The 26,491-nt window shown below is 46.4% G+C and overlaps 2 protein-coding genes across 2 annotated transcripts in view; one reads left to right on the top strand and one right to left on the bottom strand.

Moving 5' to 3' along the window:
• RAD50 (RAD50 double strand break repair protein) overlaps nucleotides 1–10,880 on the bottom strand; it is a 38,844-nt gene extending 27,964 nt beyond the window's left edge. Inside the window, exon 1 of the mRNA XM_041397900.1 lies at nucleotides 10,871–10,880. The gene's annotated coding sequence lies outside the window, so the exon portion shown is untranslated. The remainder of the gene's footprint in view (nucleotides 1–10,870) is intronic.
• Nucleotides 10,881–17,282: 6,402 nt separating this feature from the next.
• IRF1 (interferon regulatory factor 1) lies at nucleotides 17,283–24,066 on the top strand. Its single transcript, XM_041398037.1, has 10 exons — nucleotides 17,283–17,414; nucleotides 18,520–18,611; nucleotides 19,551–19,650; nucleotides 19,838–20,014; nucleotides 20,329–20,378; nucleotides 20,501–20,636; nucleotides 20,805–20,930; nucleotides 21,533–21,576; nucleotides 22,407–22,542; nucleotides 22,988–24,066. The coding sequence occupies exons 2-10, from the start codon at nucleotides 18,525–18,527 to the stop codon at nucleotides 23,086–23,088; spliced, it is 957 nt and encodes a 318-aa protein (XP_041253971.1). The 5' UTR covers nucleotides 17,283–17,414; nucleotides 18,520–18,524; the 3' UTR covers nucleotides 23,089–24,066.
• The last annotated feature ends 2,425 nt before the right edge of the window (nucleotides 24,067–26,491 follow it).

Raw genomic sequence — 26,491 nt, 5'->3', positions numbered from 1 at the left:
ACAGAGGCAGGCTCCTGCTGCAGGGTGTGACCCTGGGGAACTGAAACCCAGGGCATCGCTGCCATTGTAAAAGTCACAAAACAAAGAAACAAAACATTTAAGGACAAATATATGGAGTGGTTTAGGCTGAAAAACTCATAATCATAGGTTTCTGAGTGAATACAATTTTCATTTTCTGGTGAGGGAAGCCAAAGGATTTTAGAACACAGAAGAGATTCTAAAGCTGCCAGAAGGAAATCCTGAGATCTGAAACAATAAGCATCCCACCACTGTTCTTCTGCCTTGGCACTTCAGGGAGATACCTGACAATGGATTTGGGGATTTTTTAAATATTGCACTGTTCTGGCTACCATTCCACTGACATTTTCCATGGTGCTTAAAAGTTTTCCAATACAGTCTGGCCCAGCCAGCAGTTGTGCCTTTGCTCCAGCCCAGGACAGAGACCGAGCAGGAGATGACATCCACATTTTGTCTGAATCTTGAGCAACAGTCCCTTCATTGTCTTTTCTCTTCTGCCTTTATTTTTCACTACAGGAAGCATCCCATTTTGTGCAACAGCTCAGTCCAGCTGGTCTTAGAATAGGATCTGACAGGTCCCCACCGATGCCAGTGTTCAGTGCTAAAAGGGAGATGTGTAGAAACTGGCCAGATATTGCACATATTGTTTCCAGAAAGCAGTCATTCCCACGGACTGTCACAGAATTATAAATAAAATTTCTCCCAACAACCTATTTCCCAAGAAAAGTTTTCATTTAATTTTATTTAGATCAAACCAGTCTTCCCCAAATTTCACAATCTCTCTGGTTTGTAAGTGGCCTTTATAGAATCACCAGGGCAGTTTTGGGACAGAGATGCTCCAGGAGCAGCACTATTTTGGGACACAAGAACTAACTCCAGGCAATTATCTTTGCTGTCTGTTGTAGGAAGCAGGAATTCTGCTCACTGCTAGAGCATCCAGATATGCACATGTACCTTGCTGTATCAGCCACCCTCACAAGGGGCACATACTGCTGGAAGGAAGCAAAAAGCTAAAAAATCATTCATTAAATATGGTGAATATGACTCCCTTCTAGTGACCTACTTTTTGCACTCACCTGGGTTCTCTCCATTACTGTCTGTTACAAATGAGAGTATCACTAAAGCTTAAAACAGGTTCTACAACCCCAAGGAGATCGGATGAGTTTGAGGATCAGAAAATTTGTCAGGATAAGAGAAAACTCAACTTCAAATGGTTGGCTTTAAGCTAAGTTCCCAGCACAAAATATTGAAACATAACCATGTGAGAAAGCATTCCAGAGCATCTCTGCAGGAGTTGTTCCCTGGTTTCCAGAAATTTCCATTTTCTTGAGCCTTGCAGGCTAGGGAGGCACAAGAGTACTGCACCATAGCAGTGCTGCATTTTGTACTCACACCAGTAAAGAAACCTTATGTAAATATTGTAACTTCAATGCATCTGCATGAAAGAGCAAAACCAGCTCCTACAAAGAGTTGCAGCTCACTTCTTACAAGGAAGGCATTCTCTGAGTCCATCAACCTCATGCAGGCACATACCTGCAGGAATCACCAGCATTTCTTGACTCAAAGAAGCCCTTACCTGGGATGATCCCAGCTGGCATCAGCAGCACCTTGCACTTTATATTTTATAATTAATTTAGGATAACTTTATTTGCACACTCAGCATAATTTGATTATTTTATTAAATAATATTCCTAAACCAGCTCTAATGTGAACACTTATCACACCCTGACTCCCACCAAAATGCCTTTTTCATTAGTATCAAAAGTAATGAATTAACTGACTAGATTATTTATTCACTTCACTTCCATCCTCCTGATCATTCAAAATGGAAATAGAGACACTTTGGACAAACCCAGCAGTGTGGATTTCCACTTGCTGTCTCTTACTCTAGTCTCCAGAGTTTCTTCCGAAATATTTTCTTTGCTTATTCTTATTCCAATTCCTACCAATTCTATTCATGTTTGTGGTGCCTTCACTTTGCTCATACTCCCAGATCAGACCAATTCCAGAACTGTAAGTACCAGAGATTACAGTATTGAGGTCAGGACCTGTTGCTTACATTGCCCTATTTTTTTCTTACATCTTTCTTCACCTTCTTAACCCTGCATTCACGTTAAAAACAAAACCCCAAACCATCAGTACAATAATGAACCTCTCAGGAGCTGGGACTATGATTTGTGTAGGGGCACTGAGCCAGCTTAGAGAGAAAAATGGCACTTGAGCAGTTATATTACCCCAGGTAAAATAGGGGGGAAAGTGAAGGAAAATAAAAAATCCCTGCATTGAGAAGTACAGTGATTTTGGAGTATGTCACAAGCAGAGAGTGGTAAAACAGCAAGCAGTGAAGAACCAATCTTGTTCCTTTGGAGCTGGGAAAAGCTGAAAGACCAGCTCACGCTAGTGTTGTGTTTAATAAAAATACTGCGAATTCTTCAGAACTGGGAATTATGTCCTACCAACTAAGTTTGTCAAGGGAAAAAGAATAGTCATACAGGTCATACAAAGTTCTGGGACAGTACTGGGATTCTGCAGAAGTGTCTGCAAATACCAAATGCAAGAGAGGGAAGAAAAGAAAAAGCCTGAGACATGATGTGCTGTCGGTTGTGCCGGCCAGGAATGGAATTGGAGACAGATGTGCTCTCTGCTAAGAGAGCCACGCCATGCCACGGCCCCGGCGTGGGGAGGCTGAGGTGGGACACAGCAGAGTCCAGCAGCCCCATGGGCAATCCTTTGCAGTGGGGACAGGAAACACCATGCTACCGTGGATGGGCCAACTGTTGGCCAAGGAAAAGGTGAGAAAAGTGGGGTTTTCCAACAAATCTAGAGTTGAAACTGAGTTGGCCACAGGTCTGTAATGGTGGGGTCAAACATCAGCCTGGCTGGCAGTGCAGCCCAGGTACCAGCCAAAGGGGAGTTTTGGTTTTTTTTGGTTTTTTTTTTGCTTTGCCTGCAAACCAGTATGAGTTTGAAGGAGACCAAAGGAAGCAAGCCGTGAAGCACAAAGAACACAGGGAACCAAGACTGGGTCTTACTCTTTTCAGTTTTGTGGCTTACAAATTCAGCCTAAGGGCAGCTGGTAGTGCCAGGTAGGTTCTTTGCCTTTGCATCTCCCAGGCATGCTCTTATGTAGAGTCCACAGAATCAGAGATGTTTGAATTGGAAGGAGCCTTAAAGACCATCTAGTTCCATACTCCTTGCTATGAGCAGGAACACCTTCCACTAGACCAGCTTGCTCAGACCCCTACCCAGGCTTGGTCTTGCACTTCCAGGGATGAGGCTTTTCCAGACAATCTGTGCCAGTGTTTTACCTCCTCACTGTAAAAGTTTTCTCCTTATTACTTGCCACATTCCTACAAGGATATGATCCTCAGAGCTGTGTGATGAGAAAGTTCTACAGATAAGTGTGGAGTGTGGAAAAACCCCTCATGGTCTTAGAGAGGACAAACAGATACAACAAAGCAGGCAGCAGCCAGCTGCAAGTTAGCTTGAGCTAAGCCACATAACCACTACTGACTTTTGACTTCCCCAATTCAAAGTATTTAGATATTGAGATGCTTACTCTGAAATGCTGTGGCATCAGACCCCACGAGTGGAGCCAGCAGATCTGCAGACACGGGGTTGCACTGCAGCCACCATGGCTGCTGCCTTCAATTCTGTAAAATAACATCATACCTTTTAAAAAGAAGTAAAAAAGGAGCTTTTCCAGCTTTCCTCCCAGGAAAGGGAAACACAAGTCATTGGCTGATTTGGCCAAGTAACACACCACAATGCCTTCAATTAATGAAGACCTCAGACTGGAGCCTCACAAACCTGCTGGGCTTCCCCTTCCTCAGCTCCTGGCCGGAAATGGGGACGGTCAGGGCACCACTGTGCTGATACAAAACCAGCTCTGGGGCACCAGCTGTGCCCATGAGGTCTGGCCTGATGCACTCAAGACATCCTGCATCCCTCCTTCCCACCCAAAAAGGGCCACTTTGCTGTGTCCATCCCCAGGGCCACCCTGGTGCTCCAGGGCAGTGGCTTCTCCTGCTGTAAATTAATTAACTCTTACAGAATACCTGCATTTTGTCAAAATTTTGCCACCAATGTTGGACAAGTGCTGTAATTTTTCCTTTGTAGGCAATGGGCCACATATTTTCCATGGGGTTGTGTTGGGGTTTTTTCTCAGACCAGTCTTTTTCCGATTATCTAGCACATAATTACACTCTGTGAATAAAGAAGTTTTGATTTCTGGAGAAGTGCTGTGGAGATGATATCTGCTTGGTCATGCTTTGGGTCATCCTATGCTTTACTAATTTTCATGTTGAAAAGACATTCATTATATATTTACTATCTACTTTCCATGGAAAATCTGATTGGGTAAGGAGGCTGTCCCAAGGTTAAACACCAAATTTACTGGAACTTTTCTCTTCCAGAAAGTCTCAATTAATGTGGTTTTTATCTTTTTTTTTTTTTTCCTTTTTTTTTTAACCAGTTTTAAATTCAACCTAAACAGTTACTTCCTTGTAGAGACCATAAAATGATAGAGGACTGGTCCAGAACCACTTACAGGTTCTCTGATCCCATCAGCAGGATGAAGACCTATCATCTCTACCTTCTCTTGCTGGCTGCAGGCATCTCTGCTGCTCCCCAGATGAGCAGCATGGCTGAATTACTGACACTACTACAGCAAATGTGTGAGGTGATGACAAAGGACATTCAGGTAAATTCAATTTCCATTTTTCTAATCTAAAATTTAATATACTGAATCCTCTTATTTTTGAATATATAACTTTTTTTGAAAGTAAAACAATCTATGTTTTTTATCTATTATATTTTTATCAGTGTTAATGAAGAAGATATTTAAAAGGCTGAATTAATGTGTTATTTTTCAGAATCTGAGGATTGAAACTCCCAACAATATAGATGTAAGTAAAGAGGTTTTTTTTAAATAAAAGTATCTTCTTTGATTAATTTCTTCACTAGAAATTAAGGTAGTTCTTAAATTGTCTTCTAAAATACTCTATTTGTACTTAAGAGCAAATAACTATATTAAGTGTAGCTTAATAAGATATACAATTAATTATAAGATATAAAGTGTTATTAGATATAAAACATTATTAAAGCAAATCAAATGATGAGTCAAAAAAGATGCTGTAATATAAAAGGAACTATACTTGTTCTATGTTTTTTAAATCTCCTGCAGAGCACACACACATGGAATGATTTTCTGAATAAGTTTTTTGAATGAGATACAGCTAAAAAGGAAAGAACACATTCAATCATTTCCTGCTTGTGTGTCTGAATAATCATTCTGTTTAGTCTACTTTATTTAGTCCACTTCTAGAAATGGCTTTTTATGCCCTTACCATCAGTTAGGGAATTAAATAACTGTATTGGCTCACCTTCTCTGAAGGATGGTGTTAATGCCCCCTGAACAGTACCCTGTGACTGGGTGTCCATGAACAGGGTCTGTCTCAAAGACCAAACTCCCCTTTATGCATTTCCCATCTTCTTTTGCATCTCCAATAAATTTCTCCTGTTCCCTCTCAGATTTTCTTTTTTGGATAACTTTAAATGACTCCCTCATCATGCAGACATCAATGAGACTTTTCTCTTTGCTGTGCATCTACCAGAATCCTGAGTTCCACAGACCACAGGGCAGCACAGAGCTCCTCTGCTAATAGTGTGGCCAGATGGCTATTTGTGGAAATGTATCTAACTCACTGATTTATTGAAGGAGCAGAGTAATTCCCATTTTTTCCCTAAACTAGCCACAGGAGGGTTGGGGTTTTCATTCCATTCCATCCCAATCTAGCCCATTATTTTAAAATTAGATGTGAAGTTCCCAGCTCTGTCACTGCTTTCTGGATCCTGTCTGGAGGAGCTCTCTTCCTAGGCTGGGGCTTTAGCTCTGAAGTTCTGACCCAGAATCAGCAGAGCCCAGTGGTGGCAGCTCACTTGTCCCTTTTCCTGAGGAGGTCCCTGGTGGTGGCAGCACAGCCCCCTGTGCCAGTGCCCAGCTGTGCCTTGAGGGGAAGAGCTGCTTCCCTCTCACCTGTTCTTTGGGTCCAGAGGTGACAGAGGCTGCCCCGGTGTCTCTGCGTTTGCTCTTTGTCAGTGGCAGAAGGATGTGGCTTCCCAGGCAAGGCTGTGGGAAAAAATTGTCTTATTCATCATGCAGCATCCAGGAATGACTAGCAGGAGATAAATGTTGGTCAAGAACATCATGGGTACAATGCTGACCTTCAGCAGTTGCCTGCATTTCCCCCAGTCTTCAGTGATAAGGTTTTTCTTCAGTTTTTATCCCTTTCTTCTCCCATAACATCTGAATCTGTTCCTGCTGCTGATGGTCGTGTCCTCTCCTCTCTTCCCTAATCCAGGACAGTGAGGTTAGCTAATCTCTTTCAAAACAACACCACACTGGAGAGTGCAACCATCATCCATCACTCTGCTTGGCCTCCATCCCACATTCCTTCTCCCCCCTCTGGTGGCCTTGTCCAGACCACAAGGTCTTGGAGAGCAAAGCCAGTGACTGCTTTGTGGCAGAGGACCAGCATGGCCACCCCAGGGATGGGACAACGGCCAGGAAATGAGAGGGTGACCCCTGTCCCCATCTCTCCTGGCACACAGGTGTCAGATGTCACACAGGTTCATGTTTGGAGTAACCTCAAGTTCATTTATTTTCTTTCTCTTGTGCTGAAGAGACAGGAGCAGATGTGAGAAATCAAATCGGTCTTCACATGGCTTCAGAAGAGGCAGGGCTGAGTCTTTAGGCAATGACATCTTTCATCTGGACATTACAAGACACACCAGCAGATACTGTCCTTTGCCACGTTTCTGTCTGCAGAGTAAATAAATGTTTAGAGCAGAAAAGCACACTTGCCTGGGTTGTTTGCAAGCTGAAGCCCAAAAGTCAATGAGAATGAATTTGCCACCCAGGCAGCTGGGCAAAACTCACAATGCTTTTTAATTGTAGCTTGTGGTTATGAATACTTGTATCTCAGTTTTTCTATTTCTTCCATCTTAGGACGAGAATTGTATCAGCACAATTTTCGAAGGAACAGAACAGCTGAAAAATAATCCAGCTATGAAAAAATTCAGTGTTTTTTTCCAGAATTTTGAAAGACTGAAGCAATGGCTCATGCCAAACCTGGCAAAAGAGGTAGGAATTTATTTGCTGTCTGCCAGGGATCATGCAGCAGAGATGTAACAAAAAAAGATCTATAACTCACAAATGTGTCTTTACAAAGACACATTTGTGAGTTATAGATCTCTGCAAAAGAGGGTAATTTTTATGAAAAAATTCAGTGTTTTTTTCCAGAATTTTGAAAGACTGAAGCAATGGCTCATGCCAAACCTGGCAAAAGAGGTAGGAATTTATTTGCTGTCTGCCAGGGATCATGCAGCAGAGATGTAACAAAAAAAGATCTATAACTCACAAATGTGTCTTTACACCTGCAAAAGAGGGTAATTTCTTACTGGATTGCTTTTAGTGCATGGAAGAATAAATCCTGGCACTATTTCATGTTCATATCCTTCCCTTGTTCTAATATTCAGCTTGATCCACCTCTAAAATAAGGATTCATATGTGTGATAAAAAGTTATATCATTTATAAAATTATTTTGGGATTAAAAAGCTTGAAATAATTGTTAAATATTAAGCAGTTTCATTTTCTTGATTAATTTTTCAGGGGAAATGTGATACAGAAAGAAGGAGCACAACAATATTCATAAAAAAGCTGATGACATTCCTCCGAAAAGCATTAAAAACCACAAGACTGGAGAGTTAGAAGTTTATAAAACTGCTGTAAATTTATAAGAGCAGTAAAATCTTTCCTTGTTTAAGAAGTGTTCCTCCTTTGCATTAAAATTTGGCAGGGCACACCTTTAGTGTCAGTGGTACTGCACTGGTTCCTGTTTGGCATCTCAAAGTATTTGGTGGCAAAATGGCAATTTGTATTTTGAGACAAACATTTAAATGCAGGGGATTACAGAAAGACGTAAAATCTCTGTTTCTCATGAAGAGTTGATTTCTGAGTGGCAGGGAGGCTGAGCAGGGGTGGTGTGAGCAGGAGCAGCTGGCTCACAGCACACCTGGCCCCGCTGTGCCATCAGCACCGAGGGCACAGGATGTGGATTTTGTCCCCTCTGCCTTTCCTGGAAACCAGACTGGGCCAGTGCAGGGGAACAGCAATGTGGGACACGCAGAATACCCTTCTGACTTTGAAGGTTTAAGGTCATATTTCTACCAGAATGTTTTACTGCTCTCACTAACCTACTTATTCCATAAGCACTGAGAAACACATCCTGGGATTTTACTCTGCCTGAAGCTGTGCTAGATCAGTGTAAATTTGACAACTAAAGATTTGTAAGGATCTGAACATACAGCACTTAGATAATTAATAAGGTTTTTATAATGTTAATGGACAGGAGTGTTTAGAACAGAACAAAGGTATTTCTATTGTTTCAATTAAGTTATGTTTTTGGAGAAAATATTTATTCTGTATTTTTAATAAAGTGAATAATTGTTTGTCTCCACCTTTCTTGCTGCCTTCCCTTCCCCCCCTCCTCCCCCCCCAGATTTCTTCCAAGCTTTTCCCACACTTCAGGAAATCTAGTTATCAGTCAGGGGAATTAGATCCTTGAGGTGAGCAAGCAAATGTATTGCTGAAAGCTATTTCCAGTGATGCATGAATTAAAAACCAGAGAGCCCATTAAGGTACCCTCTGTAACACAGCTGAGCTCACATGTTCTCTCTAGGTCCCTAGACAATGTTTGCTTCTTTTTCTATGAATATCCCAGCATAAATTAATTTCTTAAAAAAACCCCAGATATACAGGAGAAAGAAATGAGAACAAAATTGAGAAGAGATTTTTGGTCAGACAGAGAGGTGGGTTCCACCAGTGTTTCTGATCACAGGAGAAGCTTCTTTGAAAATCTACCAATTCTGACATCGTGAAAAAAGAAGCTGAGCAGATGAGCAAGGCACTTGTCACCATGTTGCCAAGGGTTTGATTTAATGTGTTCCAAACTCCTGTGTCAGACATGTCCTGATACAACATGCCAGCATCACTGCTCCTTTTTCAGAGGCATCCTTGGGAACACTGGGGGAAAGACAGGTGAGAATCTTGTGATGACAGAACAAATATGCACAAACAAAACATTTTCCTGCCACATGCTAATTTTTCCAGTGTTTCCTAGAGTTATCCAACTGTTATGAACGAAAAATACATTTTTTTCACAGTTTGCTCCATAAGACGGGCAAAGCAGGAACACTTGCTGGTGAGGCAAGGGTTAATCAGCAGAATTATTATTTATAAGCTGTTGGTGCAGACGCTGGCTTGTCAGACCCTTTACCTGCTGCAGCTCAGTGGAAGCAGAGCAGCCTGGCAGGAGCAGGAGGCGGCTGACGGCAGGTGGCAACAGGAGACCAGAAATGCTCGCTGCATCTGCCGGGAGAGCTTTGGGGCAGGAAAAGGCTTAAACAGGGCTTTCCTTCCTTCTGGTGCGCAGAGCTCCTCGGTTCCATTCGAGTCCCCCGTGTGGCAGTGATGCTGAGCCCAAGCCCCGATCCCCACGGCAATCCCTGTGCCCCCAGTGCCGCCCAGAGAGGGCAATCCCGGCGGGGCACGATCCGCCGGGCTCGTGGGAACCTCTGCCTCGGCTCTCGCTGGAGCGGGAGGGAGGTGACAGCCCAAAGTCCGTGCCTAAAGAGCAAGGCGACACCAGCAGAGCGGCTCAGCCCCGGCTGCGGCCGCGCACGAGTGCGAAACCCCGGCAGGCAGCGCTCACGGGACCGTCCCTGGACAGGTTTCCCCAGGTCACAGCGAGCACTTGAGAGGGGCCAAAAAGTGGAGAAAAAGGAATGAGCTGGTTTGGCTCCAGCTACAGCGGGCCCTGGAAAACACCCAGGAATGGTGAGGAGAAAGAAGCATGCAAAGCCTGAACAGGGCGTGATGAAACTGCCCAGGAGAAGAAAATGAACCACCACGCTGCTGGCACAAGGCAGCAGGACCAGCTCAGGGCCAGCAAGAACAAAAAAAAAAAAAAAAAAAAAAAAAAAAAAAAAAAAAAAAACCAAAAAACAAACACGGAACTTCAGAACTCTGAAGATACCGGGAGCTCTGTCTGGGTCGCTGTACTCTCACATCACGGCAGACACCTGCCCTCCGACCCACCTGGATCCTGCTTCAGGGGAGAACTGCTCCAGCTGCACTTTAATATTAACTGTGACTTTATATAGAAAGTTCAAAAGAATCATCTTTTCTATCATGCCCAGGGACAAAAGAAATCATATAGCTAGTACAAATATGTGCTGAATTATGTATAAATATTTATTGTGTTTTAAGTGTAATATATATTATATATAGTGTAACATATATTATATATATTATATATAGCTAATATTCTGGGGAGTTCTAGACAATATTTTAAAAATATATAATTAATAACATGTCTATTATATAATTTATATATAATATTTTGTGCAATTTTTGTATTTTACATATAAATCGTCTTGTCTAGCACGGCCAGGGAAAACAGCATACCCGTAACGTGAAACAACACTTTAACTTCAAATAACCTTTCATGCTCCCCTTTCACACTCTAACTGACCCGGCGAGCAGCATTACTCATCCCAGACCAATTCTGGTTTCCTTCTCGGGGCTCGGCCAGGGGTCAGCGCATGGAGCGGGTGCGGAGCGGCCTCGGGGGCTCGGGGCAGGAGCAGCCCGGTGCCCCGAGGGGGTTTCCCGGCACGGCCGGGGATTCCCGGCAGGGCGGTGGAATTCCCGAGCATCCCGAGCGCCCCGGGAGCCGCCCCGCAGCGCCCTCCCGCGGCCGCGCCCCGCAGCGCCGATTCCCGGAACCGCTCCCGCCGCCGCCGCTCCCGGGAAACCGAAACTGGGCACGGAGCGGGAGAGCGAGCGAGCGGGGCGGAGCGTCGGGCAACAGCGGAAACACATAACTAACTAACTAACTAACTAACTAACTGACTAACTAGCTAACTAACTGACTGACTAACTTACTAACTAACTAACTAGCTAACTGACTAACAAACTAACTAACCAACTACCTAACTGACTGACTGACTATCAAACTAACTAACCAACTACCTAACTAACTGACTAACTGACTAACTAGCTAACTAACTAACTGACTGACTAACTTACTAACTAACTAGCTAACTGACTGATTGACTGACTGACTAACAAACTAACTAACTAACTACCTAACTGACTGACTGACTAACAAACTAACTAACCAACTACCTAACTGACTAACTGACTGACTAACAAACTAACTAACCAACTACCTGACTGACTAACTAACTAACTAAATAGAAAATGCACAAACAACGGCGACACGAAAATTAAGGGAAAAAAAAGAAGGGCAAGGGGGAAAGGATTAAAGAAAAAGGAGGGCAAAAAAGGCAGGGAAAAAAGGGGAGAAGAAAGAAGAGGGTCGAAAGAAAGAAGGGGGGACAAAAAATAAACCACCAAAAACAAAGGGAGGGGACAACAAAACCCCTCTGATCTGAGATTTCAGCCACAGCTGGCGAGTTGGTGGCTGGGAATCTCCACTGGGACTAAAGAGGATATTAAAAATAATCATAAAAAAATTAAATCTGTGTTTATTTCAGAAATATAATCACTCCCACCAAACAGGGGAAGGCGATGAGTTTGAACAAGGAGTGGTGTGGGACAGCTGGTCCCTTCCCCAGGGTTCCCCCCGCTGGAGGCTGCTCAAGGGGTCCCCCCATTCCTTGCCTGGGAGAAGGTTGCAAGAGGTCCTTCCCTCCTTGCAGATCTGCCTCTGTCCCTCAGCAGCAGGTCAGCTGAGTCCCAGTTCCCTCCTCAAGCATCCAGCTGGATGTGTCACTTGGCTTTTCCTTTTTTCTTGGGGGGGGACACATCCAGGGCATACAGCACCCCCTTTTAGAGCATCAAAAAACCGAGAGCCAGAAGTGACAGCTGTGACTGCTCTGACCCCAGCGGGACAGGAGCACCACACCTGCCTCAGGCTGATGTTTTTCAAACACCAAATCTGAGTCTTGCTTATGTAATTTGTGGTATTATATGTTAAGGCTGCTGTTCTCCTTCATGGCCTGTGTCTGGGCAGAGATGTTTGCAGTTGGCATCAAGGTTAAAAGCCAATCAATATTAAAATATAGGGACTGCAACTCAGATGTTTTAGCTCGTGATTTTCACTCTTTGCTATGGTCCTACAAGATCTTTGATGCCACCATGGTTGCCCTCAGCACTGGGACCAGCAGCCCAGCTCAGACCAGGTCCCATCCTGCTTTCCAGCTGGGACAAGCCCCCTTCCCACTGCATCCTGCTCCACTTCCTTTTGGCACCCTCTTTGCACAAGGACAGGACAGACTACTTCAAACAAAGCAGGCATTATGGATGTTCTTTCCAAGATGAAGCAGAGGTGAAACACTCACAGGTCACTGCACTGCAGCTTCCACTTCAGCTGACTTCTCCTGGAGGGCTGGAGTCCATCCCCAGGGTCTCCCTGCCTCCTGCTCCTGCTCCAGCTGCTGGAGGGCAGCAGCAGGGGCCGGGTGCAGGCAGGGGCTGGGCAGGAGGTGGGGTTGGTCTCCATGAGCCCTCAGAAGCCCCTGCCTACCCCTGAGAAGGGCTGGAGGCACAACACCACGCTGCCACAGGCACTGTCCTTCCCTTCTGACAGCTGGGAAGTTTGGCACCTTTTCCAATCAGTCCAGGATGGAACAAACTTTCCCAGCCAGGAGCCAGATGAGAGGCACAGCCAGCCTTGCCCACCCCGTGCTGCTTGTCCCTTTGGCTTGACTCCTGCTCTGCAGTGGCTAGTTGGGCAGGAGGTCCATTCACACTCTCAGATGGACACTCTAAGGACAAATTAAAGAACTTTAACTCACATTTTTTCTACTGATCTCAGCCCCAGCTTCACTGGCAGGACTCCAGCAGTCTCAAGTGCACGGATTCCCATTTGACCTGGGGGTTAGTGGCCAGGACCCCAGGGCACCCCGGGTCAGCACAGCCCCGTGACTGTCCCACAGCTGCTCCACTGTGCCCTGGGTGAGGGTCCGAGTCTCTCTGGCCTTTTTTAGGAGCTCGGGCTGCTGCAGGTCTGCACCCTTGTCAGCAAAACTGTCAGAGCTGCCAGGTGCTTGCAGCTCACAGAACTTCCCTCAGCAAATTGTTCATGACATGTCTGTGTCCTGCTTCAAGGAGCATGAGAAGCCCAAGACCATAAGTGAAGTTTCTGCAATTTCCTTTATTTCCACCAAAACAAGCACACAATCTTGTTTGGTCTAATTAAAAAATTTGCTGTGTTATCACTGGGAAAAACGAATAATTTTGAGTCTTGAGATAGGTCTTTCTAATTCCAGGAAACTGTAAGCGGCCCATCCCAGGATATATTTATTGTAGCCTGCAGATCAGAGCACTTGCTGGGATTACATCATGCCAGCTGGGCAGAGTTTCAACATTTCTGACATTCATTCTCCTGCATGTGCTTCAACCAGAGTTCCTTTCTGTAAAATAGGCATTTATAAGAAATGGAAACAGCTTGCAGCAAGCCCTGCACCCTCAGGGCTTCTGACCCAGAAGCAGCCGTGTTGTTTTGGTTGGCTGCCCCTTGGCAGTTTTTAGGGATGATACTCCATCCCTGCTCCTGAAAAAAAATCACTCTGCATTAACCCCTTGCTACCTGGAAAGCCCTTGGGAGGAAGAAGCATTTCCTGCCCACAGATGACCTCAGCCACCAAACTGTGACAGCAGCTGGGTGCTCCTTAGTGGGGAACCATGACAATGTTGAGGTTATAGGAACAGGTCTGCACCCTTTTTTAAAGTCCCACTCCAAAAAGGAAGGTTTGTTTCTGAGTTGATGGGGAAAGGGGACAGAGGCAGGTGGGGTGGGGAGGAAATTGGAAAGGGCTTGAATTAAAGCAGGTAGAAAAGAGGAACAAACAAAGCTCCACAGAGTGGGGTCTGGAAGGGCTGTTGAGGCCTGGTGGGCACGGGAAGGTCCTGATGCAGAGATGGAAGGAAGCAGCCAGGGCCACGAGGAAAGAGATAAGAGGCTCCCTCTCACCGTGCTCCAACTCTTGCCCTCCACAAACCCCTGCTCCATCCTGTGGTTGCTCATTCCCCCACCCCACAAATACTGCCTGGGCATGCAGACCCAGGGCTCTGCTGCCTCCCTGGGCTCACTACCAAGTCACCAGAGGCAGCTTTCTCAGGCAGCCCCAGCCCCGTCTCTCCCTGTCTCCATCTCCCCACTGTCAGAGCACACATTCCTTCCCCACTGTGGGCCTTCTCCCCTGGCTGGGTTCACAGGAGAAGGGAAAATCTTCAAAGCAAAGGCTGTCATGAGCACTTGGTACAATGCTCAAGCTCTTTCCCCCAAGACACCTCAGAGATGTGGAGCCCGAGGCTCACCTGGAGGGGAATGCAGCTCTGCAGTCTGTACCCACGTTGGCAAGCATGCCTGCACTGAGGTGTGCTGCTTTTCTGCCCTTTACCTTCCTGCTTCTCAAAGTGCTTCTGGGTGTTCAGAGCCTCAGGCTCACCCCATGGCACACGGGGTTCTGGATTAACCATGATTTCTTCCATCAGCACAGGATCAGAGCCATCCTGAGCTGCTTAAACAAGAGCAATGATGCCAGAGAAAAAAGACCCGTGTTTGAGCCTCTGTATCTGATCCATAACCTCCCTCCTGAGGGGCCATGCCAGGAGCTCCATGGCTGATGCCATCCAGGTCACATTTTTTGTATCACTTGAATTACAGTTTTCCTAGGAGCTCTTTATCTCAGGGCACTGGCTGAGAGGGAGAGGTACGTGTTGTAGGATAACAAACACAACATGCTGGAGGATCAGTTTGGGACTGAATTTGGTTTCAAATAAAGATATTATTAGATATTACTTCTGCATTCAACAATCCTAGACTTGGGATGCCCCTGGATCAAGTAAATGTGATAAAATATGTCAGTGATCTGCTTCTCTGTGTCTCAGCTTACTGATAAAACAAGGGAATTGGCAATTCATGGAGGGAATATGAAAAAAAGGTGTCCAAGGTAAGACACCTGTGAAATAAGGCTGGAGCAGGGCTATGAATCTGCAGAGAATAAAGATGTTGACATTATGGAAATTCTTGGATGATTAACTGGGTGGAGCAGAAGGGCTTTATGGCCAACCATTTAATGACTCCCTGAAATTATTCTTTCATTATACTTTTATACATGACAAATTTAAGTGTATATTCTTGCTACCTTAGGTAAGCTGCGGAAAGGATGGTTAGTGTAGTGGGATAAATGAGAGGAAGGAGTCAGTTTAATAAGGAGAAGGCTTTGTAAGAGTGTTCTGAGGGAGTCTGACAGTCAATAACATTGCGGAGACACAAGTTATTTCCTTGTTTCAGCAGAAAGATAGCGAAAAACAAACAAGCATAAGGCATCCCAGGCTGGGCAGGCCCTGCTCCATGGAAACGTGCCATGCAGATGTGGGACACAGACAGAAAGGTCAATTAGGTTTCATTATGTAGGATCTGTCCGAGGAAAGAAGAGGAGATTGAGGGGTGGGGCTGTTAACTTTCCTTCATGCATTTCTATTCTAGGTCAATTTATTTGGTGTCTGATGTCAATTCCTGACAAGATGCAGACTAAAAGGTCTCAAGAGTACTGAAGTACAGATAAAAAAAAAAAAAAAGTTACTGTTCAAACTTCAGTCAATTAAGGTGTTTGATACATTTGGTGTGCGCAGACCTTGGCCCATGAAACCAGGAAGCTCAGAATTCATTTATTCTAAAGCTGGGTAAGCAATGAAAGCAAACCATGGGAGGTTGTAACTCAAAAGCATAATCTTTTTTTGTCAATATTTAGGTTGTGTAAGAGGTGGTGTGACTATTTTTGTAGATGACATTTACACTGAAACATCAAATATCTTCTGTCTTTTTCAGGTCATGTTTATGTTAGCTTCTATTTGTCTAGTAATATCTAGTATCTCTCCTTCTTTGATTATTTTTTTTAATTTACCTAATATGTTGTATTTTTACTTATGGTGGTGGTGAATGGTGCCTCTCTCAGCACAAAGACCCGACTGGAGGATCCTACCACAAGTTAATTGTGTCAAGCAGACAAAAAAACATTAGTTAAGAGAAAGCATGGGACTCCTACAGGGTGTTTCTCTGCAACTAAAACCAAGTTGGGGCTTTTCTTTTATCTTTATATTAAAAGAAGAAAACTTGCCAGAGCAGGCAGTCAGTGTGGTGGTGTCACACCTCTGTCTCAGCTGCCCATGCATCTTTGTACCTCTCTCCCAATATAAATTCCTGTTGCATATGACTACAAACCTTCCTTCAAATTATGGAAGTAATTAAAAATGCCCTAATATTCTGCTGAATGGAATGCACCTTGAAGACATTGGATGAAAATCTAATCTCATTGTCATACAGTTACAGTGGAATGAAGAGAAATCCTGATGGTTTCAGTAACCTTCTGTCATGCTGCCATTTCCCTTCCTCAGGCTTCCTCCAAGAGGGATAAGAGGGGACAAAACCACTGGTCACCATTTATCACAGAATCCCAGGATCCCAGGGTGTTTTGGATTGGAAGGGACCTTAAAGGTGCCAACACCTTGCAATAAGGACACCTTCCACCAGCGCAGGTTGCTTCAAGCCCCATCCAAGCTATCCTCAAACTCTTCCAGTGATGGAACATCCTGTCTGGGCAACCTCACAGGGAAGAATGTATTTTTAATATCTAATCAGAACCTGTCCTCCTCTTAAGCATGAAGCCATTCCCCTTGTCCTGCCACTGATCTGCTGAGGCCAGGCAGGGGGACCTGGCACACACTGATCCTGGTTATTAGGTGCAGCATGATGTGCACAGGAATTACTCTGGCGACTCCGCCGTCTCTTCCTGGAAAGGGAGCTAGATCACGCTGCGGGACGGGGGCTGGATCCCTCTGCAGGAAGGGAACAGGATATCCCTGCGGGACGGGGGCTGGATCCCTTGGGGGGACGGGGACTGGATGTCTGTGTGAGACTAGATCCCTCCATGGGAGAGATACTGGATCCTTCGGTGGGGCAGTGGCGGGGTCCCTCCGGCGCTGGATCCGGCGGGGAAGCGCGGGCGGGCGGCGGGGCGGGGCCGGCGCTCGCAGCGGGAGAGCCGCGCCCCCCGAGCCGCTGGTGCTACAACAGCGTGATTTCCCCGAAGTGATGCCGCGGCGGCCGCCAATGACGGGCGCGTCCTGCCCTCTCCGCGGCGCGGATTGGCCGGGCGGCGGCCGGGCCCGGGCGCGGGGAATCCCGGAGCCGCCGCGTTATACCCGCGGGCGCGGCCCGCGGCAGCCAGAGCCGGGCGGCGGGCGGACGGTGCGCGTCGGCCGGGAGAGCCACAGCTCGGCACTGCGCGGCACAGCGAGGTGGGTCCTGGTGCAGCCTATCCCATCCTACCCTATCCCATCCCATCCTGTCCCATCCTCTCTTATCCCATCCCACCGTTAGCCCCCGCTTTGCGCGGCACGGAGGCTCCAGGAGAAGGCGCCCCGCAGGGTCCTTGGGAGCGGTGCCAGGGGCACGGCGCGGCTGAACTCTGCTGGTCAAGAGGCGGCAGCGCCGGCCTCAGCGTGCGGGGCAGTTCTGGAGGCGGAGCGGGGGCACTGCCCCGCAGCCGTCGGGGTGGGCACCGCGCATCCCCCGCGGGCAGCGGCGCGGTGCACGCACAAGGCTCGGGCACAGGCCGGGGCGGGCTGGCCGTGCACAGCCCCGGCCCGGCGCGGCTCCGCGCGGCCGCTGAGCCCCGGCGGAGCGGGCGGCCCGAGCCCCGCTGCTGGGGCAGCGTCTGGCAGCCTCTAGCCCGGGGCGGGCACTCCCCGGGACCTCCGCCGAGCGGGTGGCTGGTGAAAGTTAGAAACGCGTTCTTTGGGCAGTCTTGGGCCGTGTGTCTTGGAAAAACACCGCAAACAGGAAATTATTTGTGCAAAGGAAGCGCCGGGAGGGCCGGTGCTCGCGGCGGCAGCGCCGCTGCTCGGGACGGGTCGCGGTGGGTCCGGGGATCCCCACCTGCAGCAGGAGCGCTGCCCCTACCTTGCGCAACTTAATTAATAATAAACTTTTTAGAAGAGGATTTTGCAGTCGGTGCCTCTCCGTAGCTGTAGGGCGGGGGGACACCCGCACCCAAAGCCGGTGCTGGCGGGACCCAGAACGGGGCTCGGAACCGGGCTCACCGCGGCCTGACCGCTCAAACCCAGAGCTCCCCACGCAGCACGGGCTGAGCACCCACTGCTGCCATCGGCCTCTGCCGAATTCCAAACCTGAGCCCTGTTTTGGAGCTGAGCCAGGCGGAGCAGGAAGCGCTTCCCTCCAGGAGAGGGTGAGAGGCACTGAGCGAGAGTTAAGGCGCTGGAAAAGTAGTTCTGGTAGCACCGGCGGTGATGCTGAGCACAGGCGGTATGGGAGGGGCGACACTGCAGAGTGCTTCAAACGGCGGTGAGAGTTTGTCTGACCTGTTTGTTACTCCTTTCACAGCCAACATGCCAGTGTCAAGAATGCGCATGAGGCCGTGGTTGGAAATGCAGATTGATTCCAATCAAATACCTGGACTGATATGGATTAACAAGGTGAGGCTGCTTTGTACTATTATCATCATTAGTAGTACTTACTACTTGTGTAGCATTAACATTCCGTGTTCTTAAATGACACTAAACACAAGTCAAGATCATAAAGGAAATGACAGGGAGAAAACTTGCCAGCATTATGTTTAAAAAAACAACAGTTTTTGTTTGCAGAAAAGGTAGCTCTGCTTGGTACACAGTGGAGTAGTTCCATTTTTCCTTCAGAAAATTCCCAGGAGGGGAATGATAAATGGCAATGAAAACATTCTGAGTATGTTGGAGAACGAAGAAACCTTCAAAATCTCTTTTAACTCCTGCTGCTCATTGAGCCAAGTCACCTCCTGTTCCAGATAAGCAGCTGTTGTTATACTCCAGTTGCTTCCATTTTTAAGATTCAGCCTGAAAGAAATGTTGTATTTATTGGTCTGTAAGGCATATCCCTGTTACCAGGGTGTAGCACAGGTCAAGATCACTGAGCTTATTGAACCAAGTCTCTGAAGTTTCCATATCCACACCAAGAGGATATTTAAGCTACATTTTTTTGGTAGGATTGCTGCAGGATCTTATGGGCAGCTTAAAAAGGGGGATTATCTGATGAAGTGTATCTAGAAAAAATGCTGTAATTTATGACATACTAATAGGTTAGATGTTATGAATTGAAATTATTCTGGGATAAAGTTGATAATATTGCTCACTTCTACTGTACTGTAGTACCTTTGGGTTTTTTTCCCAATTTCAGAAATCATAAAAAGCCTTAAATGCCATGAACAAAACAGATGGAACAATGGCTATTTACTTAAAATATAGATTAAATAGCCATTGTAGTTACATGCCAATATTATAACATTTCTGAGCTGCAGCTGAGAACTCTGATTAAATCCATCATTCCAAACTGGCATGTGACGTTTCTTTTTTTAATTCAAATCTCTATTGGTTAAATCTCAGGATAAGAGGATCTTTCAAATCCCATGGAAACATGCAGCTAAGCATGGCTGGGACATGGAGAAGGATGCCTGCCTCTTCCGGAGCTGGGCCATTCATACAGGTGTGTGCTGCCTTCCCCTTCCATCACTCACATGGCTAGCTTAAACAAGGCTTGTTCTGGCCTTGACTTACACTGGTAGTTGGATTAACTACTAGTATATATGTCAGAAAATAGAATGTTGGTATCTTTTGGTGGGAAAAAGCAGCACTGGGAAGTCTAAAATACCCAACTCATGTCTTGTTTACAGGAAGGTATAAAGAAGGTGAGAAAGATCCTGATCCAAAAACCTGGAAGGCAAATTTCCGCTGTGCCATGAATTCCCTGCCTGACATTGAAGAAGTGAAGGATAAAAGCATCAACAAGGGCTCCAGTGCTGTCAGGGTTTACAGGATGCTGCCACCCTTGACAAAGCATCAGAAGAAAGGTAAACCCTTGGCAATCCAGCTGGAGTTGCACTGCTTAAACAGCACTTAAAGGTCCTGCTCTGTGTAAGCAGGGGGTGACAGAGCTGTTGGTAGCACTGGGCTTGCTCACTGGGTATTGCTGGGAACAGCTTGTACAAACAATTCATTTTATCCCGAAGTCCTTAAACATGCCTAAAGGCAGCATCAGGGGGTCATGGGGACTGGCTGGTGGTGGCAGTAGTTGAGCTTGCTGAGCAGGTTTCAAGGCTGCAAGAGCTCACACTTGCCTAAAACGTGCAGCCCTTTCTCACGTTTGTCTAATTTTATTTCACAGAAAGGAAGTCAAAGTCTTCAAGAGAAGCAAGAAACAAGAGCAAGAGAAAGGTATGTGTCTGTAGAGGCAGCTTAAGAAGCTAGAGGTTTTGGTGGTTTTCTTTCTTAACTTTTTTTCATATGGGAACTTGCATGTCTTAGACAAGTCTTTTATGCTTTACCCTTGTTTTCAGTGTTATGAAGAGACAAGGCTGAAAGAGTCAGCAGAAAGCTTAACCAACACTCCTTTGCCAGATGACCACAGTGGCTACACCATTCACGACTATGCAGGGCAGGAAGTGGAGGTGGAGAGCACAGCCATCACCTTAGGTGAGACGCTGGGTTTAGGTCTGAGCAGAGTGGAAAATGCCATTTGTGCTAAACCCACGGTCAAAGATGAGTCTTGGGGCTGGGGCAGCTGCAGTGTCAGGCTGGCTGGGTGGAAACAGGGCTGGCTGTCTCTGTCCTGTGAGTGCCAACTCCTGGTGCACCCCACAGACCTGTCCTCCTGCGAGGTGAGCGGCTCCCTGCCCGACTGGAGGCCAGCACTGGAGGTCACCATGGCTGACAGCACCAACGACCTCTACCAGCTCCAGGTGTCTCCCCTGGCTTCGTCCTCAGAGGGTGGGTATTTCCTTTTTCCTAGCCTAGGCTTTCACTGGTCTGCTGGAGGCAAGGCAGCAGGATGAAGGGGTGCCTGGGCCAACAGGAGAAACAAGAGCTATCTCGTAGAAAAAACAACCCCCACCTGATAGATTGGGGAATTTGGAGTTACCAAACCAAGCAGGGTGCAGAAGGGAAGAGCTGGCACATGCCACCTACTCATGGGTGAAAAGCTCTGAAATGCCTCCTGCTTCAGCAGGGATGGTGGAGGTAGCCATGCTTGCCACTGGGAAATAAATAATTAACATGGATAGATCAGAGTGGTTCTTCACTTGGGGTGCAAATCCTCTTCCTCTTATCATCTTCCACAGCAAGTGGGCTCTGCTCTGTTGAGCCCTGGGGAGGCATCAGAGCTGGCTGGAGCCCTGCACCTCCACATGCAGTTGCTGAAGAGCATCAGAGATGAAGGGCTGTGAGGGGTCTGGGGTGGGCATGGATAAAAGGTGGTCATGTTGTGTGACAACAGAATATGAAGCAGGTTTTGTGGTGAAGAAGCAGAAGTATGAGGGCTAAAACTTGACATCTATGTTTTCTTCCCTTTTTTTTATGTGCTTACAAAACAGTCACAGACGAAGATGAAGAGGAAATAAATCCAGATATTTTTAAGGTAAAAGCAGCCCTTCTGGTCAGAATAAAATTGTCCAAAGTTGGTGTTTGTACCAAGAGAGAAAGGGAAGCAAATATCTGATCCAGTCCCATGTGAGCTGAACATACTCTTTCTTAATGAGGAAGCCTGAAAAATTAAAAATAAAAAAAAAGCTGCTTTGCAAACATGAACTGGAGAGGACACACCAATGGAAATATTTACCCTTCATGTGAAAGTCAGAGGAAGATACTGCTAGGACTAGAGGTTCATAGAATCAGAGAATCATTAAGGTTGGAAAAGTACTCTAAGACATGAAGACCAACCATCAGCCCAGCACCACCACCATGTTCATTAAACCATGTCCTCAGGTGCCATATCATCATTTTTTTGAACATTTCCAGAAATGATGACTCCACCACTTCCCTGGACAGCCTGTTCCAATGCTTGACAATCCTTTCTATTAAAATTTCTTCCCTAATACCCAATATAAACTTCCCTTAGCACAACTTGAGGCCATTTCCTTGATCTCAGGTTGTTGTATTAGGGTCTGCAAAGATCCTCCAGACTTTTCAGTTTTGCCCTTCCCTCCACCTTGAACACATTTAGCTCCTAATCTGCATTTCCAGACATGTCATGCTCATCCCACTGATAAGATAGGAAGAGATGAAAAGGTGCTCCAGCCCTTGCTGTTTTGCATGAACTTATTTTTTTTTTAACTGTGACAAAACAAGTTTCATACAACTTAGCATGAGGAAATAGATCTTGTTGCTTACCTGTCTTCTAATTAAGGGCAAATAAGCATTGCACCCAGAGCAGGAAGGAGTTTTTACCATCTCCTCCTTCTCTTCCAGCTGCTCGGACCAACCCAAGACTGGCACAGCACCAGCATTGGGGGGAAAGGCTTCCTCACCAACGAGTCAGGCACCCAGAGCCTGTGCAGCACCTACAGCTACAAGGAGCAGGACGGGGACATCGACACGACCTCAGGTACAGCTCCGGGCTGTCCCTGGCAGCCAGGGCCACAGGGTGATGCAGATAAGGCACTGACTGGGAGGCAGCTGGAATTCACCATCCTTGTGTTCTGAGATTCCCAAGCAGCCTGTTGGAAGGCTGTGAGGAATTTGTTGATAAAAAGCAAAAGCCAAAAACACCTCCAGTAAGCAAAGCCTATAGATTTCAGGGTTATACATGTGTAAGTTAGGTCAGCTCTCAGGAATTCCTTGGAATATGACTGTAGAATTTCCTCTAGCAATAGCTTAAATGAAACAGTTTAAGAGAAAGTGTTTGATGTGTTTTAGGAAAATAATAGTATAAAGTATTTACTCTCATCTGAGAAATCTTTCCATTTTTGATATTTATTTTTAATATATCTATACACTATTTTGCTCTTGCTGCATTAATTCAGTGCCCATTCTTGGTTCCTTTTATCTAGGAGAGATGGATTTCAGGTTCTATGAGCAGAAAAACAGCCTAGACTTCTCCTGGCTGGATACAGTAAGGCCAACCATGCAAGTCATTCCCTGTGGATTGTAAACCCTTGGCTTCCTCCAACCACAAACTGCTCTTGGATTGAAATTTCAGCAAGCGTGGAGAGAATAGAAGAAATTTTTTGTTACTGACTGAAGGAAGAAAGTAGCTTTTCTATTCCGTTTCAATTGTAGGCCTGGGAAGGTTAGCATGAAAAACACCATTATCAATGTTCAAAAGGAGCCCCATCTCGCTAGCAGGACTCTGGTGCTCAAGGTGCTCAGCTGCAGCTCCCACCTCATTGCTCTGGAGGTGAAGCTTTTGCTGGAAGCTGTCACTGTGCCATGGAGTCTGACGTGGTGGGGTGCCACAGGCCTGGGGAGCAGGTTACCATCCTCCCCACGTGTGGTGTGATGAGCACTTTACCCACAGAGTGCTTAGAGGAGACACTGCAGATAAGTCTCTGACTGTTAGTTCTGATTGCTGCTTACCTGTGCAACACTGGTGACATTGAGCTTAACTGTCATTACACTTTTGGAGAAAAATTACGCTAATGGGCCATCTCTTCTTTGATTTACTCCATCATATAGTTCATCTTTCAGACCCTTCAACTCTGTAAATAGACCACTAAAATGTGAAGATTCAGTTTAGGCTTTGCTTCCACCTAGTCCGTTCCCCAGGTGCACTCCTAGGATGCTCCCTGCCGTAGGCATGCCCTCTCCCTTTCCTATGAGAGTTCAAGAGCTGCTGCATGAAACAATTTTGCACTGATAGGGGCACAGCTCTTTATTTTTACCATGCCTTTTGTAGATTCCTTCTGGCACTCTGTGGGGATTCCTCCAGTACTGCACACAAGCTGTAACATCCCCCAGATCCTCTGGATCAGCATATGCAGGCAAGTGCTGGATGGAAGAGGGTCTAATGTGTATGTGTGTAACAGATAGGAATCAAATCACTAAGCTGGAAAAGATTATTTTTCTTGTACATTTTATTTTTGTATATAATTTGTTGTATAAAATGTTTAATAAAATGTTTTATATATGACATGTTTACTTTTTCTCATGAAAGAGCTCTGAGAATGCATTCCAGCTTCCTTGAAAATACCCAAACAGATGTGCTGTTGAGACAGTTGGAGGGGTTTTTTCATGACTCATGAAAGCACAAGGAATTTAGTTTGCTCTCATTTCTTCCCCCCCAGCCTCTTCCAAGTGCAGCTGATGGGTGGAATCCTACATGGCAGGGAAGGGGAGCCCCGGTGCTGTTCATTGCAGGGTAGTTTGTACTTGTCATCATCTGCAAGTCAGAGCTGACTCAGAGCAAGGCTATGCTAAAAAATCCTGTACAGCAAGTCCCTGCTATGGATGTTCCTATCAGCAGGACCACTGGCTTCTGGTACTAGATCAGCAGTGAAGCCCTAGCTGAAGACCTCAGGTTTGCCTAAAAAGAGAGCACAGGCACAGTTCAGAAGGCAAGGGGAAAGCAAGCTGGTTTTCCCCTGAATATTTGATTCATCTGTATTTCATGCTGTAAGGGTCTAACGTCATTGCATCATGTGTGGCTGGATACAAGTGAGGCTGAGGCAGTGTGTGAGAGCCACAGCCACTGACTGCCTGGAAAACCCCTGTGCTGTGCTGGCCTTTAGGGAATAACTTCATTTTCTGGGCCAGAGCCAAGGAGAATATTGGGCTGCAGGAGAGGAAGACCCAGCCCAATGGGCTGGAACAAAGAGGACATTTCCTACTGCCTTTGGCACAGGCTTTGCTGCATTGACCTGCGGGGCAGGGACAGACGAGAGCTGACTGAGGGAAGGGAGAACTGAGTGCCAGGTCATGGTCTCGAATGCAGCACAGTAAAGTGGAGGGGCAGCCTGGGGAGGTCCCTTTGTCATGTTAATCATTAACCAGCCCTCCCTGGCAGCCCAGGAAGCACCTTGGGCAGAGAGCAGCTCTGATGACCTCAGCCTGGCCCTGCAGGAAGCTGGGAGTGCAGGACTGTGCTGTCCCCCCAGCTGTCACACTCCCTGGCAGGGCTTCTGGCCTGAAGGTCCCTGTGCTGGGAATCCCTGGGTACCTGTGCTGCCTTAAGTCACACACAGCTAAAATCCTGCAGATCTAGGGCAGGAACATTTTTGCACAAGCAAAGAAATCACCCACCAGATTCTCAGCCTTCCAGTGTTTAAAGTGAGCTCATAAAAGAGACAGAGAGCAACTTTTAACTTGGGCAGACAGTGACAGGACAAGGGACATGGCTACAAACTGACACAGGGTAGGGCTGGACTGAATAGACACTGGGAAGAAATTCTTAACTCTGGAGGGTGCTGAGGCCCTGGCACAGGCTGTCCAGGGCAGCTGTGACTGCCTCCAGTCACAAGTGTTGAAGGAGAGGTTGAGAGGGGCTTGGAGCAACCTGGGGTAATGAAAGGTGTTTGTGCCCATGGCAGGTTGGAGAAAAATGAGCTTTAAGGTCCCTTCCAGCCCAAAGCATTTGTGATTCTATGATTCCATGAGCAGATTTTTGTCCTGGTCAGCTGCAGCAGCAGCTTCTACCAGGGAAAGGATGTGGGGCTGCAGCGCAGAGCTGCCTCTAGCCCTGGGGCAGGACACCCACTCAGCATCACCAACACAAGGAGGAAATCAGTTTTAAGAGCCCTTGCAAGTTTACCACATGTGGGGGAAGGGGGCAGGAGAGAAATGGAAAACTTTCTATGATGCAGGCATTGCTAAAAATAGGGTAGAGATTAATTCACCCATTCACACATTTAAAGGGGCATGCTTTTCACAAATATGCTTACATGCAAAAAAACCACCTCAGCATTGAAAGGTTCACAGATAAAAGGTTAGACCAAGTTTTGGGAATAGAAGAAAGCAGCAGCCGGGGACCAGAGACATGCCCCAAGAGACATGCCCCAATACTATTTTACCAGGATGTTGGAAATGCTTTCCCTTGTTGCCTGCCAAGGTACCTGCATGTCTGACTGCATGTTGGGCATTTTACCACTGAAAAGAAGTCCCATCACAGAATTTGGTAGTTATTCAGCTATCAAAGCATCTGGATGGATAAGTTCCACCCCAGGTATACACTCAGTTTTGTTGTTTTGAACTCTTCGGGAGGGGAAGAAAAACAAGAGTGGCTCTCTGCAGCTCAAAGGGGGTTACTTGGGGCTGCTATGCTGAGCTGATGCCTCACTGGCTCCTCTATCACCTCCAGGGCAGGTGGGACTTGCAGAAGCAACAGACTAAAGAGACTTTCAGGCCACTTGTACACAGAGGAGCATCATCATGTGTTTAGCATTAACTCCCTGCACAGGCTATGTGACAGAAACAGTTCTGAACCTTGACTCTGGATTTTTCTGAACTTGCCTATCCTAATTAAGCTCTTCACAAACCCAGTAAACTCTTCATAAACCCAACTCTAATCTGTTGGCATAAGAGCTGTTTTCACCTGTCATATGCACACAGCTAAATTCACC

The sequence above is a fragment of the Onychostruthus taczanowskii genome, unplaced genomic scaffold (assembly GCF_017590055.1).
Source record: "Onychostruthus taczanowskii isolate IOZ18803 unplaced genomic scaffold, ASM1759005v1 scaffold14, whole genome shotgun sequence".
Classification (NCBI taxonomy): Eukaryota; Metazoa; Chordata; class Aves; order Passeriformes; family Passeridae; genus Onychostruthus; species Onychostruthus taczanowskii.
Note: the sequence above shows the minus strand (reverse complement) of the source record. Positions and strands in the feature narration are given on the sequence as shown.

What these genes read in the sequence shown, in the direction of transcription:
- IRF1 (XM_041398037.1), top strand. Translation starts at nt 18,525, where the DNA reads ATGCCAGTGTCAAGAATGCGCATGAGGCCGTGGTTGGAAATGCAGATT. An exon ending in GAAACAAGAGCAAGAGAAAG is followed by an intron (nt 20,379 to 20,500) that starts GTATGTGTCTGT and finishes CCTTGTTTTCAG; the next exon opens with TGTTATGAAGAGACAAGGCT. An exon ending in GGACATCGACACGACCTCAG is followed by an intron (nt 22,543 to 22,987) that starts GTACAGCTCCGG and finishes CCTTTTATCTAG; the next exon opens with GAGAGATGGATTTCAGGTTC.